Source organism: Mytilus galloprovincialis, chromosome 3, assembly GCF_965363235.1.
Source record: "Mytilus galloprovincialis chromosome 3, xbMytGall1.hap1.1, whole genome shotgun sequence".
Taxonomy (NCBI): domain Eukaryota; kingdom Metazoa; phylum Mollusca; class Bivalvia; order Mytilida; family Mytilidae; genus Mytilus; species Mytilus galloprovincialis.
The window spans coordinates 96,398,707-96,416,225 of record NC_134840.1 but is presented as its reverse complement, the minus strand read 5'-3'; the positions used below and the strand labels follow the sequence as shown (position 1 = coordinate 96,416,225).

Here is a 17,519-nt window from a genome sequence, read left to right as displayed (position 1 = left end):
TCTGATCAAACTCACAGTGGTAACGAAAAGTCAAAAGAACATTCAGTCGAACAATCGCCTGTCAGTTGTATTTTCAAACTTGATGTATCTGTTGGAAGGAATAAAGAACATTATATTTTTTTTCATTTTATTTCTATTTACAGTAGTCAGCAAGATACTGGCATATTGCACTAACTTCTTCAAAACATTTAAGTTTAGATGAAATATCGCTATACATATAATGACATAATAGTAAAAGATGCAATTGACTGAAGTTTTATATGGAATGTATACAATCAACAGGTCAGAGAGATGTGGCAATTTACCAATGTATCATTTTCAGTCAGACAGCCCTTATATCAAAGATTATATCAAATTATAGCTACACTATATTTAAAAAAAAACATGTAGGATCCACTATAATCGTGAAACATAATATGAGTAAATTATAACTCAGTAATTTCACGTTTTCATTACATCAAATAACTGGTACAGTTGATAAATATAAAATTAATTTAGGTAATATAAAATGACCTGATAATATATAACATTTGTTCTTAAATTTGATTAAGATTCTTTAAAAATATGAAGTGTTACCTCCCTTTCTATCTAATATGACAAGACACATTTTTTTCTATGTTTTTGGGATACGATTGCTTTCAAGCAATCTGTAGACTTATACCAGTGGCTCAGGACAATGCCCTCACGTCAACCGTTTTATTCTAAACATTAAGGACCATCTCAGATTCTTATGATTGTCTTGGTTTAAAAGGTAAAAACAAACAACGGGATTGAACTTAAACCACTTTCCTATAATGTTCTTTTCATTATCTTCATGTTTGATATTTCCCTTGACTTATATGCGTGTTTTTAACAACACGGGAAATCAGAATGAAGCAGTATTTATATTTAGTGTTTTTATAAATTTTATTAAACATTTTACATGTGCAGTTGAATTAGTTTTGAAAATAATATTATCCAGCTACATGTGTACATGTGTCAATGAAAACAATGGCAATCGTATCCCTCAGAGCAATCTGCTCTTTGATTATATTATATAACATTTTAACCCGATTTAACATTTAATTCAATGTTTTGTTTAAAATGTACTTCCTTTTCCTTTCTAATATGTAAAATTGTAAAAGAAAGTCTATTAAAATTGCAGTTTTTAATGATCCTAAGCTTACACATAACAGTTTAGTTTATCAAAAGGTCACACCCCACATATACAAGCAGCAAGAATGTTGTATTTTTTTTATACTTTAAATTTTAGAACAGATTCAAAGACTCTATGAAAATAACTATTCTGGTGAAATGAAAAGAGGAAACATAGTTTCCCCTCTTTTGCATTAAAATAAACACCCTATTATCGGTTATGACTATACAATGCGTAACAAATTTCAAAATCTGCTGCATACGATTTTGCACAATTCATTGTTTGCAATGCATTCAGAATAGCAAACTGAATTCGATACAGTAAAAACATTTTTAAAGTGAAATCGAGGACACAGATCCTATTGATTCTGTCGTAGTTAAAGTCAACAAAAGAGGGTGAAAATCAGTATTATAAAAAAGTTATTATTATATTATATGTTAACATTCTTGTACTATTGCACAACACAAAAAACCCAACCTGATAATATCAGTACTTTCATACCAATTTAACTATTGTAGCATACATATATATTACAATCAAACATCCATATGGCAATACAAAATAATAAATAAAACATCAATGAAATATAACATCAAAATGATTGTAGTATCAGTTCCAATAACTTTGAGATTTGTGAACCGCTTTCGGACACGAATTGTAAATGAAAAACAAGGTTGCTATTTAAGAAAAGTATAGAATTTAGAAGAAAAACACATAAACCATATACATTTAACAATCTGTACAGTGGACATGTCTTCTTCCCAATATGTCTTTATCTATACTGTGTATTTTCTCAGCCTCAATAGATTTATACTTTAAATTTTGATTATCTCTTCAAAGTTTTTTAATTTAAAATTTACTTTGTAAAAAAAAACACCTTATATTTCATAAGAAAATGTCCTTTATGTAAAAATCTTGTGTGGTCTGTCCCTGCTACTTTGACATTTTAGGAGACGAGAGACAATATTTTGATATAAACAAAATAAGGTATAAATAATAAGTTAGTTAGTTGTAAGGTCAAGTAAGGTCAAGTAAGGTCAAGACAATCATTGTTTAATCAAATGATGTAAATGAAATATATGATAATATGGACAACTGTCAATCAAATTGGCCGTTTCAGAATCTAAAGAATCATGGGTAATTTCATTGTTCGTACTCCAAAATGAAAATAACGTCACGTCCTTGGTTGAATTTCCATTGTTTATGACATTTTTAACCAATCAAGACGTTTTAGTGTACACTTTTGAAAATATTACCCAGGATGCATTAGATTCTGAAACGGTGAATTAGAGATGGGATATAAACTTCAAAATGGCGGTTCGCAGCGGGTATGACTTCGAAATATTTTTGTTTTTTTATACAAATGACAATATTGTGTCCTGAATATATGTTCCTGCGTCTTTATTTACATGAATGGGATATTTAAAAAAAATATATGATGTCAACGGTTAGTTACCCTACGTCACTTTACTCTATAAATTAATAATTATGCAATACATGGTGAATGGACGGAGAAATTCAGAGGTCAAATGATTACGATCTAAGAAGATCAGAAGATTCCACTGTGTCAGAAAAAAATGATCCATCAAATGAATTATCACTACATTCCTCCTCCTCTTTATCATTTTCAGTCTTGTTCAGGGCCTGTAATAATCTGGCATTGTGCTCCTGCGCTTTGGCCCGAAGTTGAGCTATACTCTCAGACCGGAAGTCTGTATTTTTATTGTCCGTGTTATCAACGCAATCTTCTTCTTCTTCTCGTATTTTCTTCGAAGCTTCTAACGATTTCTTGTGCATTCCTAAAACAAGAAGAACATTGCCACTTTAAAAAAATAATATGTGTAAATTTTTATTGAGTTATTTAATGTGTGGGACATAGAATGGTAATTGTACGAATGGGCGAATATACATATTGACAATGGTTATTCTGTCATTTCTATTACCTTTGACTTTTGTAATCCCATTTGACGGGAAAAGAAACTTGATATAAGGAGGAAACTTGTTAAAATTATTTTACAAAATATAACTTCAGAATTAACTGCACAAATGCTTTGTTAACGCATCAATGTAAATATAACGGAATTTGATGAGACTGTCATCAAAGTGAGAGGGTTAGCGCTATAAAACCAGGTTTAATCCACCATTTTCTAAATTTGAAAATGCCTGTACCAAGTCAGGAATATGACAGTTCTTGTCCATTCGTTTTTGATGCGTTTTGTTATTTTATTTTGCCATGTGATTGTGGACTTTCCGAATTGATTTTCCTCTAAGTTCAGTATTTTTGTAATTTTGCTTTTTGCATCTTCTCAATGACCGAAAACATAAAACCATCATACCTAACAGCCATGGTGCACTCGATTTCTCTATTCCTTTATCAGCAGTATTAATAATTGATTCCGGAAGCGGAAGGGCGTGTCTAACCATAGCACCATAGAGACCATACTCCGCCATAATGCTGCTCTTTCCCCATCTCTTCTCAGTTTTTCTCCATTTGGCTCTCTTGTTTTGAAACCAAACCTATCAAAACAATAAACATACCTATAACTATAGTAAAATTAAAATTGAGAATGGAAATGGGAATGTGCCAAAGAGACAACAACCCGACCATAGAAAAAACAACAACAGCAGAAGGTCACCAACAGGTCTTCAATGTAGCGAGTTATACCTATAACTATTGTGAATGCATATAAAAAAAGAAAGAAGAATGTGTGAGGACACGAATGCCACCGCTGAAGCTAATGCGTGAGGACACGAATGACACCGCTGAAGCTTTGATATTTAAAAAAACTTTAAGTGCTAAAAAAAACCAGGTTCAATCCACCATTTTCTACATAAGAATGCCTGTAATTAAGTCAGGAATATGACAGTTGGACGTTGTCCATTCGTTTGATGTGTTTTATCTTTTGGTTTTGCCATTTGATTAGAGGCTTTCCGTTTTGAATTTTCCTCGGAGTTCAGTATTTTTGTAATTTTACTTTTTTAAAAGGGCATAGAACGATTACTTGCGACTCGCTGCCCGAATTCCAACTCAACTGTCTACTAGTTTTGGTTTTAAGCATTGTGGAAGCTTTGAGTTTCATAAAATTTAGATGGGGAATTTAAATAACACAAACAAATTAAGTTCCAGTTTGATAATTTCATAACTGAGAAAAAATATAAGAAATTACAAGTTTGAAATTTGAAGACAGATACCCATTTCAAATTACAAGGTTTAGAAAAAGTGAACAAATGGGCAAAATATATAAAATAAAGAACAAGATCAGATATCCATTTTATAAGATATCAGGGAGCGTGGAGTAGAAATTAAAAGAAAAAAAATATATTCACGTAAGAGTTTCATTCATACCTATTATTTACAAAAGGTATGCATGAGAGCTAGTGATTTTAATTAGTACTTCTTTATTTTACTCAAGATAAACATTTTACACTAGAAGACATATTTATCCGTCATAATTAGATAAAGGTTTTACTTTTTTAAATTGGCCGTGAAATAAAAAAAAAAGATTTATTATAAAAAGATGCAGAATATGCTTTTTTGTTATCAGTTTCGACAGAAACACAAATAATTATAAAATGTACAAATAAAGGTCACATTAGGGGTCATCGATAAAATAGTATATTGATGTTCGGTGTTTATTTTCCAAACTAGCTAGCATATTTTGGCATGTTAGTTTCCGTTCCTTATCGCTTGTGACATGCATGCACGTGCCACTATCTACGATATTGTCGGAACAATTTTGATTAAATAAATGCAATGTAAACATAAGACACAGCATGGTGCAAGAATAACAACTCTACAATTTCCTCTCTAACTTTCAGAAAGAATTTTCAGTTCGCTTCGTACATTCTTTAAAGAATTTTAATCAGGTTACGGAGAAAACTTTCAAAATACAACGACGACTGTTAAAAAATGTTAGGATTAAAAATAACTGAGTTTTATTTTTCGAACAATACGGATGGTATAAAGGCAAAAATCTTCATCACTTTGTCCGATTTCTTGTTACTTGATTGAAAAGAAAATTAAACATTGTAAGAACGTTGGTTAAAATTTAAAAAATATGATACGAAGATAAGCAAAACCTAAACAAATGTACTTATTAGTTTGGCGCATCTTTTTTTTTCATCCAGTCAAGCATATTTTTTGCATGAAACGAAAACCATCTGTATCAAGTTGAATTCAGTATTTTCTGCTGACGTACATTGGTGAAAAGGGTATGTAGTAAATTCCAACGTTTTCTTCATAAGGAAAGGTCTGTACAAAGTTGTTTTCCATTCGTTTAATGTGATTGTGCTTTAGATTTTTTGCTATTTCAAAAAGCAGTTTCCGTTTTGAATTGTCCTTGCAGTTCGGTATTAAAAGGTTAAATGGTTGCTATTGGTGTTCTTACCTGTATTCTGTCTTCTGGAAGATCTATTTTTAGAGCTAGAACTTCCCTGGCATACAAATCCGGATAATGAGATTCTTTGAAAGTCTTTTCTAGTTCTTCTATTTGGTAACCAGTAAAAATTGTTCTGCAAAAGTACAAAATTAATTAACTTTGACATTGTTTTAAGATTTGAAAGAAAATACTAAAACGCCACTTATATGTGAACTAATTCATTTTTTTTTTCATAGACATGAACTCTTTTTTTCACGATTGTGTGGAAATTATTGATTAGCATAATGATGATGTGGTAAAAAGGTACATTAATAATGTGTACCAGTGTTTTTTAGAGAGCAAATAAATTGCACAACCCTTCCTTCCGATTTTTTTTATTTGCCTGACCTTGGCTGGTCTGAAACCATTAATGTAACTTTATAGTTGAGACAGTGATATATATTTTAATTACAATGGAATAGTATATTATAACATTAGTTTTGTGCTGCTTTGGGTGAAAAAAATTATGCATTTCAATCATTTTAGATGTTGAGTTTTAAAGATATACAGCTATCTTTTAACCCGGAATAAATTACTATACTTAGTGACTATATAGCGCTCCTGTACATTTTAGACTGTACATGCATTTCATTTCTTAAACAAGCGTGTCTCAAAGATACATATCCATGTATGGAATAAATACAGCATTTATCAAGATGCTTTGTGAAAATAAGTCGTAATTGCATACATTAACTTTTCTTTTCCATGTTATTCCATGTTTTAACTTTTCTTAATAGAAATAATTTGGGCAGAAGGAAAGGAAACTACATTTGAAACGATCCTGATTTTTTTCTCATTTGTGAATTTCAAATAGCTTTATGATTAATGGCCGTCAGTTTCTGAACGTCTCCTGTTTTGTTTTGTAACTTATGTTGAATTCATATCCAGATTCCGTTTGCCATTTCTTTCTGTTTAAGCAAAGGTAATGAAGATAGAAACATAACAAGCAATTATTTGTTCAGTTCAAACATTATTGGCAGAAATGATTAAATTGGAAAATGAAATAACTACTCCTTCCTTTTATTTTCAGTAACTATCCTTAATTACTGAAGACCGGTCGATCTTATAACGTTAATAAAGAAGCAAATTTGGACATTAAGCATTCTGGAAGAACTAATTGACTGAGCTGGAGCGAAAATGATTAGGTTGTTTATTTCATGGTCATGACATCCAGTCAATCACATTACTGCTAGGAAAGAAACATAATATACAACGCACATGCCTCGCTTATTAAATTTTGAATTATTCTCCGGTTTTGCTTAATTTGAAATATAATAAAGCATTGTATATCAATTTGCTGATATGACGAAAATTAGTTTTTCCAATTAGATCGTTAAAGAAAAATCATCTTTTAAAAAATAAAAATATAAGATATTGGATGATTGTATGTAGAACGACAATTTTGTCATATAAACGCCAGATTCGTTTAAATAATTCCAGTTTTGTTGAGGTGTCTTATATAAAATGCACAAGGTCCTTTACAAAATGTGTGCTAATGCGAAACAATGCCTACTTTTCCGCGGTTGAACAATCCCAACTATCCTCCGTTTGATAAATAGGTGTTTGACGATGACTACATATTCTTCTTCGATGAAACACTCTTCCCCCAAAATAAACACGTAAAAAAACTTTTCAAAATTAACCAGCGAAAATATACCCTCCATGACCGTGTAATGGATATATATAGAACCACTAATCAGGGTGTGACCACAAAGAACATATAATAAAGTAGTACCTACGCATTGCTGTAACTTAATAAAAATAATAATATTGGATATTTTTGTTATTAATTAATGACTGAAAGGCCCGAGACCATTGTCCTTGTGTGTAGTAAAAAAAGTAATGGACAATACAAAAAGGGAATAAACAAATTACGGAAAGATAAAAATATGAAGATGAAATAAAATAAAGATGAGAGAAAAATGGCTTTAAAAATTAAAGAATATAGAAGTATCCCCACCCCAACTGTCGTATAACAGACCCTCTTAAATAAAGGTAATCTTGGGAAGCATCATTGAGAGAGCAAGTCTTCAATAAAAGAACATAAAGTTGGTTTGAATGTAATACCTGTGTCTTCGTCGCTTTTTCTGCTTTTTATTTAACTGTTGTTCTGTTTTCTCAAGATGAGCACATTCTGGTCGTTGTAAACCTGAAAATACAATCAAAATAAACATATGTATATAACATAGAAAAAAATCATAAATACTTAACCATATGCAGTCAGGAAAATATATAATTGGAATAAGTGATTCATAGATTTAAGAAGATGTGGTATGAGTGCCAATGTGACAACTCTCCATCCAAGTCACAATTTATAAAAGTAAACTATCATAGATCAAAGTACGGTCTTCAACATGGAGCCTTGACTCAAATCGAACAGTAAGCTATAATTAATCGGCCCAAAAAATTACTAGTGTTAAACCATTCATCTCAAACAACCTTTCAGGTAGTTGGTTTCACTAATGTTGACCGACATCAAAATTCTGGAAAGCCAAAGGTCAATTCATAGGGAAAGTTCATTCAACTTGCATGTCTACAGATATTAAATGTTTGTTAGTAAAAAGAGATAGTTTGTTTACACCCCCTCATTTTACCGGAAGTACTTCTGACTGACAAATGACCACATCAATTTTACATGCAAATCTATTACAAGCCACTTTATTCATAGGGCCTACAAAATGTCGAAGGTCAAGAGAAATCTTAATATTGAATTTAAATAGTAAACAAACGTACTTTTTGCTTTCTCTTAAGTAAAAAATAAAGTGGTATTTTAAATAGCTCTTCATTATATTGATTATGATAAAAGAAAAACAAACAAATACGATTTAAAGATCGTTAAAGGACAGGAAAAGGCACTGACTACGACACAGAACATGGCGCCCAGTGTCATGGCTGCCAAACCGATTGTGTCAAAAACTTGAGATAATCTGTGGTACCAGTTAAGCACTTAAGTATACTTTAATGTGACTAAGACAAGACTGTGCAAATAAATGGTAATATCTGAATACACAAACTCGAGAGCCGGTAGAACGGACGCAAGTCTTTCGGATTTAACATTCCGAACGTTGTACGATGTTGGTATACAGCTAGATACGTTAAAAGTTAAATTTAATTAGCGGGACGTTGACACTGGTAACTCATTTTACATGTAGTATTACATGTAATAGAAAGATAAATGTGAATCGGTAAGAGGGGATCGAAACAACCTATCAATATCTATCATTCCCAACACGATTGGAAATGCATGCTGTCTAGTTCTATTAATTATAAATTAAGATGTATTATCACGAATGAACATACATTGTAAAGTACATGGTAAAAATTGTATTACTTGTAGTCTAAAATACAGATTTTACTTTGATTTAATTTTTCTGTTTATTTTTGAGAAATAGTCATAAAAAGGTGAGCGATAAAAACATCTTTATGTGAGAGTAATACAAGTAGAAAGGGCGGAACCAGAGAGCGCTTATTGAAAAAAAATATGGTTTCTGTGACTAGACAAACCGTATGAATTCAAATTATCATGTTCGCAACTGTAAACACGATATATTGTCCATTTTGAGCAAACAATGACGTTTCCAACAACCAATTTTCTTTCTTAACACCCGGACTATCGGAAATGGATTTTCTGTGTTTTGATCTGATAAGGAATTCCAGGTGTTATGGGGCCCAATTCGACGGAACAAACATTTACTGAATTTTTCATAATGTTAATTTATTAGAAAACCGGAAAATACAGCATGTAACTGTCATTTGTTTGAGGAAAATTAGGTTTCGATCCTAAACCAGATCAAATTCACCTGCCTAAATAGCGCTTGAAAAATTTATCTGCAAGTTCCTAGCATTTTATCCGTGGCTACATGTTGAAAGTCAGAGACAAAGAAAACATCTTATAATTGTAGACGTGACAGTTTTAATCATCTCTTATATTGATTGAAATAAGATAAGAATTGAAATTCATACATTTATTTTAAATAGAGTTTAATGTTTATCAGACCTTCACATGAAATTATCGTATACATCCGTCAACAAAGAAATACATCATATATTTGCAGTTAAAAAAATGTGCAAACGGTAATGTGTGTAATCTACAAATGTATGAAAAATAATTTTATTAAAAAGAAGAGATGTAGAAATGTACGCTCTATATTTGGAAAATGGAATTATCACAAAAGGTTTATTATTGGCCAATGAAGCTCGCGAAGTTTTATTAAATAACGAAATACATGTATAGCTAGGGATCTGACGCTCGCGAAATCCTATTTAATAGCGAAACATAGGGCACTGTCGCTCACAAAATCTTATTTTATAACGAAAAATATAGATCACTGACGCTCGCGAAATCCCATTTTTAAAATAACGAAACATAGGGCACTGACGCTCGCGAAATCCTATCAAATAACGAAACATAGGGCACGGACGCTCGCGAAATCCTAATAAATAACGAAACATAGGGCACTGCCGCTCGCAAAATTCTATTTTCATTAATAACGAAACACATGGCATTGAAGCCCGCGACGTGTACATGCTCTCTATCCAATTGAAACACAAAGGGGGAGAGTCTGGTGGAGAAATTTTACAGGACGTGGAAGAAGTAAAATAACAAAATTATCGAACTCCGAAGAAATTTAAAACGCAAAGTCCCTAATCAAAAGACTAAATCAAAAGGCTAAACACATCAAACGAAGGGATATCAACTGCCATATGCCTGATTTGGTACAGGCATTTCCTTATGTACATAGAAAATAGTAGATTAAACTTTGTTTTATAGCTAGCTTAACCCCTCACTTACATGTATGACAGTCGCGCACAAAATACAAGAAAAGAAAATTGGTAATGCATAGTTAACTTGCTTCAAATGGAAACACTCAGATACTACCCATTATTTTACCGTGCAGAAATTCAATGTTACATATTCGTTGAATATTTAAAATCATAGAAATAAACAAAACATACCAAAAGAAAAGAACAAACAAATAAAAAATATAATAAAGCCTTCATAAGTAAATCACTTATATAGTTTCATGCAAAAATATTTTTTCTTCGACTAACAATAAAATGCAGTTTTATATTTTAATTTTCAACTACATACGATAATCAAAATATTATGTTAAAAGTTTTAACGATCTTGACCCCCTTAAAGATGTCAACAACCGTACCGGGAAAAAAGCAAATATTACGAATTTTACAAACTACTTGACCAGTTTTTTTCCTTTTAATTAAAATGCACCATTTGACGTGAACACCAGTGCAGTAACATAACAGGTTACCATGACGTTTGTTCCCATCATGAATTAGCTGAAGGAGCGATCAAGTGCCGCGTAATAAATGGTCGGTGTTTATATGTCCAACGTGAAGATGTCATCAGGTTATAGTGTTAATTGTATTGTCATTTTGTCCGTGTTCACGGTACGATATCACCTCCGGTATAAAAGATCGCACTAGACCACGACGTCCCGTGGTACTCGCACAAAACATCATCTCTGCCCAATTGGCCATCTTTGTACTCATGTCAATAAGCAAATGGCAACCGTGTCGTTACCGACTTGTTTAATGACAATATCGGCTCGGATAATTGGAAGGCTAACTGGGCGAATTTTGCCGGTTTTAATCTAATAGACAAATCGTCAAATTAGTTTGTTTAATAAGTTGTTATAACGTGTGAATTATAACACGTTTTCCTCAATTTTACTTCCTAAATCAAGGGATACATCATTTTCTCAGAACTTTCTTATTTTAGTTTTGATAACGAAGTAGTTATGTCACAAATTCAAACATTTATTGAACTAATGTGAAGTGTTTACTATTTTCATTGAATTTGAGTGCCCGAAGTACCCCGGGTATGAGTCGATGTGACAGCAACCTGACGACAATGTTAAAGTAACACATCTAGAGGCACATCGTAAATATAAACCTTACATATAAATAACAAGAATTTAAAACGTTCACACATATTAACTGTCATCGCAAATTTAATGCATTTTAAGAACAAAATGACAAATAGCTGTTTACATTTGCGTCTTCTCCGTCTCTTGTGAAAAATTGTCTCATTGACAATCATGTATACCACATCTCTTATATTTTTGTAATTTTATAATTGATTTATGTCAACCCCCTGTCGTGAAATTTAGTTTCAATTACACATAATCATGATTTAGCGAAAACAAAAGTTTTAGAATAAGCAACAAAACGCCAACATGTATATTTACATAACTTCAACGTAGTTTTACAAATACTCGAAAATTGTTCATTGATAAAATTCTCTCATTTTTACAGGTATGAATAACTTAATCCCTTCCGCATTACAGGAAATAAAAACAAATTGTATTAGTTGATGTTAGGGTTGTAATCCTCCTTAAACTAACAAATCATTCTTCAATGGATTTACAATAATGCGATAATTGGCTAAATATTGACTCGTAAAGCAATGAAAATACTGATATCTGCTTGTAACTATTCCCGTTAGAAACAATGTTTGAAAATAAAATATACGAAAAATCTGATAAATATCAGATGAAATAAATTAATTTTGATAAATAATTTGTTTTCTTTCAATGAAATGCGATGAAAGGGAAAAAGAATAAAATAACATGAAATATTAAAAAATAACAGAATGAAATACTCAACCGATTGAACTGATTACATCTACATTTTAAAATATGAATCAATTTTAAAATTATAAATGTTTAACATATGGAATATAAGTCATGCTGTTTCTGTTTATACTAATTATGTAAAACTATTTGAATGCAAAACTGTATTTTTTATGATTAGAGAAGGGAAAACTGAGTAATTTTAATTCTAATTTAGCTTTTTAAAACAAAAAATAATAATATGTATAAATGTATCAATAATTATCTCTTAATATTAGCTTGTTCAAAAAAAACATTTTGTTAATTTTATTTTTTATTTTTACATGTATCATATATTAAAAAATATTTTTTTTCCAAAAAATGGTTAGAATCTCACTGAATATAACATTTCTTCTTTCGTGCATCATAAACATACATTTATTTTAATATATAATACATGAAATATTTGCCGCTGGCAGTTTAGTAACCCACATGTATTTAAATGAATGGAATTTCGTCTCAAACCGAAAGAATCGTTAAACAAACAAAAAACTTTTATGTAAAGCATATAATGATACGGATATTTAAAAACTTATTTCCTTCGTTTGATAACAATATTGAACAAACTTGGTATTATCTTTAGTCCTGTAGTTTATAAAGAAACTTGTTTTATCTATAATCCTTTTTTCCATGTATTTGTTTTTGTTCCATATTTTGTGATGCTGTATATATTAGCATATTATTGCATGGCACCTATTTTTTACATTAATTTTCTTTTGTTCTTAAATCGGTTTTAAGTTATTCATTTCTTTGTTTAATTATCATTTGTTTTTCATTTAACAAAGACGAATTTTAATTATTTTTTTTTTATTGTCAGATAAATATCCCCCCTCCAGAATATCAAAATATCAATAAGGTACAAAAATAAGAAAAGACATATTCGGAACATGCTTAAGAAGAATGAATGTGAAAATAGAAAACTGTGAAAATACAAACCGGACGTTAGAGAAACATCTTGATCATTTTAACATTTTGACAAACCAAGGGCATGACCCGTGTTTATAACTCAAATCAGAACAACAAATATGTTAACAATATGTTAAGAGAAAGAAAATACCAAGTGGTACCAAAAAGATAATTGAAAATTGTATTCATTGTGAATGAATTAAAGAAGCTATAATGTATTACATGTTAAAAAATATGTATATGCTTAAAATATCACATCAAATAGAAAAAGGGGTGTCATTTGCCAAAAAAAGGTACTGAGGACCCGGAAACGTTTCTCCGTAATGTTCGAAAACATTTTAGACAAAAGAAAATCCTTAAACCTACAGGAACCAACAACATTTGTATCTGATAATTAACATAAATTCTAATTATTTATACTTATGAATTATAAAATATATTTTTATATGTTTAACTTTTTATTTAAAGAAACTTCTTAAATTCATTTTCATCTATTAAGTATAGAACTCAACAACAGACCAAGCAACGAATATTGAATGCATGTCTCAAAAAGTCCACAATTTAGAATTATAATTTTGGAGCAAACTTTAAAGCCTTGAATTTTTGGTTTACAAAAGAGCAGTCCCATTTTTTTTCGTTGACACCATATGCAAAGCTATGGAGAGACGAAAAGAAAAAATAATCATGTCTTCAATATATGATATTTTGATTAACTAATAAATGTTTTGTATTATCTGAATTGTGATAGATTGTAAAAGTCCTGACGTTATAGATATAGCTTATACAACATTTAATTATAAGTGTTACTTTTTGTAATTTATTTTGTAGAAGATCGAAATGAAAATAAAGAAGATCAGTCAAATGATGTATGATTCCAAACAAAACTAAAAAGAAAATGCAAGTCGCCTGAGATTTAAATTTTGTCTGTCTTTACTATCCATCAATAATTGTTGTTTAAATAATATCAGAAAAAAATCATTTACATCTGACTACGTAAGAGACATATTTTTTTAGAGTCAAAGTTCAGAATTAGAATTTCTTAAACAAAAATCAGGTTCATTTTCCTCTCTGAAAACTTAAACTTATTAGTTTGACAACCTTACACTACAATTGACCATACTAATAGCTGTTTATCCAATAACTTCATATCCCAAAAGTGCAGAAAGAACGTGAACTCACCTTCGTCCAATGCCGGTGCCTTGACTCCGTACCCCATGTTGTCTGTGTACCGTGGTGTACCAGTGGTATATGTTTGGGCTGTAACTGTCCCCGTATCCAGTCTCCATGGACAAAACGAACTACTTGTACCTTGTGGAACAGTTTGGTCTCTGTAGAAACTTTGTGACTGTGTTTCGAATCCAACATTGCCTGTTTGGTATGGAGACGTCGGTGTTAGACCTGGTACATACGATATGTTAGTGTAGCCCTGGGCATCTAGAAAGTCGGGGCTCTGGTTCTGTCGACAGTTTGGCAGTCCTAGAATTTCATGGATTGCAAAAGACTGTCTCTGTTGTGGTGGACTGTAAAGTGTCCCATTATTGTACGGGGTCTGGAAGCTCATTGATTGCTGTGTATTCATAGTCCAAATAAACTTTGTAAATGTTGGTAATTAATTGTTCACTTATGCTAATTGTTGAGGAAAGCAGTAAATTTGTCCGTCCTTAGCAGGCCAATTTAGAACTGTTACAATTATATTTAACTTCGCTAATTATATCCCATCATTATGATGCACACAGACCAATGGGTTCTCCAACATTAATATTTGCATATTACAGATTTTATTACCTGTTAAGAAGGTATCCACCCCATCACTTTGAAAGTCACGTGGTCATCACATCCTAATTACCTTTTTGTTTTTCGTCACTATCTCCTCCCATTTGTTTACACAAATATCTTGTATTTGTCAATCACTTGTGAGATTCGACAGGTTTAACAGATTAACTGGCGATGAAATAAACACGAACCTTCGCAAAGGGGCGCCTTACTATCCGTCCTTTTTACACATTTAATGCAACAACCTTTATATTCAATTTCTGTCAATTGCTTGGATAAATAATGATTTGATATAAGTTAAAAAATGTGTATTTGAGATTTCTAGTACAATTAGCTTTTATTAAATGGACAAATGTTTTAACTATAATTGGCACTTTGAAGGACGTCCTGGTGGGGGAGACGAACCAAGTGATATAATGAATTGGGTAACACTTCAAACTGGCCTAACAAGATGTCAAAAAGAGAAAGTTCGGAACAAAACAAACTTTTCATGTGAAATTTGACAGTTTTTTTTACTTACACCTTATTTCAACCTTAGTGTTTTTATGATAATATGATGAACAAGCCATTTGTATTCTATTTAAAAATCAGAAAACGTGGCTTGATTGTCAATAAGACAACTCTTGTCAGAGACAAAAAATGCGTAGACCCTCAACAATGAGCAAAAACAAAACCGTATATTTATAGTGACCCAGAAAATGTACTGACATGACACAAAATGATAAGCCAGTCCAGAATGAACAACCATGGTTTTTACATTTACAGTTTCAATTCATTGCCATTAAGATTGAAACAAAGAAAAAAAAATCATATAAATGAAATGTGTGATGTAATTTAAGTTAATTTATTCAAATTGAGAATAACATGATTTATATTAATTTATCGTTATACACTATTTTGTTATCATTTTTTCTTCAAATCTATTTATTATATCAAAAGGTTAAAAATCAGTCAAAGAAGAATGACTAATAAAAAAAATCATGAACTTTGTGTGATTTGTAAAGTCTTTACATTTTTAAATGGTAATTATAAGTTTATAAAACGTTTATTTTTAGATATTTAACACATCATCTGCATGGTAGTGATTCAAAACGAACTGATGCATGTCTTATTCTAAATTGTCAAAGAAATGCGAACTTACTAACGAGAAGCCATATATACATACCGGATAAAATATCCAACAGGGGGCAAGTATAGTAGTTCAGTTTTGTTTTTCTATGTTACTGCGGCCAGTTTTGTCGTCTAGGTATTATTCTTATTAACATAAATAATCACACCTCCCTTTTTAACCGCCAAAAGATGTGAACATAAAAAAAGAAGATGTGATATGATTTCCAATGAGACAACTCTCCACACGACACCAAAGGCAAAGGATACATAAGTTATCAGCTCTGTCACCACACCACACCAAAGGCAACAGATACATAAGTTATCGGCTCTGTCACCACACTGCATCAGTAATAAGCAAAGCCCATATCGTATAGTCAGCCATAAAAGTTCCCGAAATGAGAAATGTATAACAAGTCAAACGAGAAAACTAAATGACTTATGGGCTTTGCTCATTGTTGAAGGTCTTACGGCGACCTATAGTTGTTAATTTCTGTGTCATTTAGGTTTCTTGTAGAGAGTTGTCGCACAATCATACCACATCTTTTTTTTGTCGAGCCTGCAATTTTTGTCACAGAGAGCACGACACCAGGATAGTGAACCGACAGGGGGCAGCGGCGGCGTTAGTTAACTTCTTAAAAGCTTTATATCTTAGAAGGTGGAAGACCTGGATGCTCCATACTTTGTAAATGGATGCCTCATGTTACGAAGTTTCCGTCAGTCACATGTCCAATGTCCGTGACCTCAGAGACTACCTGAAAAAAAGTTAAGATTTTTGGTAATGTTAAATTCTCTCTTATAAGTAATAGGATAATTATATTTGGTACGTGCGTACCTTGCAAGGTACTCATGACCTTCAGATGGTTTTCACTTGACCTCGAACTCATTTCATGGATCAGTGAACACGGTTAAGTTTTGATGGTCAAGTCCATATCTCAGATACTATAACCAATAGGTCTAGTATATTTACTGTATGGAAGGACTGTAAAGTGTACATGTCGAACTGGCAGGTGTCATCTGACGTTGACCTCATTTTCATGGTTCAGTGGTTATACTTAAGTTTTTGTCTTTTGGTCTGTTTTTCTTATACTGTATGCAATAGGTGTACTATATTTGGTGTATGGAATGATTGTAAGGTGTAAATTTCTAGCTAGCATATGTCATCTGACCTTAACCTCATTTTCATGGTTCAGTGGTTATAGCTAAGTTTTATGTTTTGTTCTGTTTTTCTTATACTGTATGCACTAGGTATACTATATTTGGTGTATGGAATGATTGTAAGGTGTACATTTCTAGCTAGCAGGTGTCATCTGACCTTGACCTCATTTTCATGGTTCAGTGGTTATAGTTAAGTTTTTATGTTTTGGTCGTCTGTTTTTCTTATACTGTATGCAAAAGGTCTACTATATTTGGTGTATGGAATGATTGTAAGGTGTACATTTCTAGCTAGCAGGTGTCATCTTACCTTGACCTCATTTTCATGGTTCAGTGGTTATAGTTAAGTTTTTATGTTTTGATCGTCTGTTTTTCTTATACTGTATGCAATAG

The 17,519-nt window shown here is 31.6% G+C and overlaps 1 protein-coding gene across 1 annotated transcript; it reads right to left on the bottom strand.

Moving 5' to 3' along the window:
- Positions 1-2,172: 2,172 nt before the first annotated feature.
- LOC143069471 (uncharacterized) lies at positions 2,173-15,045 on the bottom strand. Its single transcript, XM_076244121.1, has 5 exons — positions 14,271-15,045; positions 7,621-7,702; positions 5,524-5,647; positions 3,472-3,652; positions 2,173-2,934 (listed from the first exon to the last, which is right to left on the bottom strand). The coding sequence occupies exons 1-5, from the start codon at positions 14,668-14,670 to the stop codon at positions 2,669-2,671; spliced, it is 1,053 nt and encodes a 350-aa protein (XP_076100236.1). The 5' UTR covers positions 14,671-15,045; the 3' UTR covers positions 2,173-2,668.
- Between the last annotated feature and the right edge of the window lie 2,474 nt (positions 15,046-17,519).

Coding starts and splice junctions, on each gene's coding strand:
- LOC143069471 (XM_076244121.1), bottom strand. CDS start 14,670: ATGAATACACAGCAATCAATGAGCTTCCAGACCCCGTACAATAATGGG. Junction 7,703..14,270: donor GGCACCGGCATTGGACGAAG/GTGAGTTCACGT, acceptor TTGTATTTTCAG/GTTTACAACGACCAGAATGT. Junction 2,935..3,471: donor GAGTGCACCATGGCTGTTAG/GTATGATGGTTT, acceptor TTCTTGTTTTAG/GAATGCACAAGAAATCGTTA.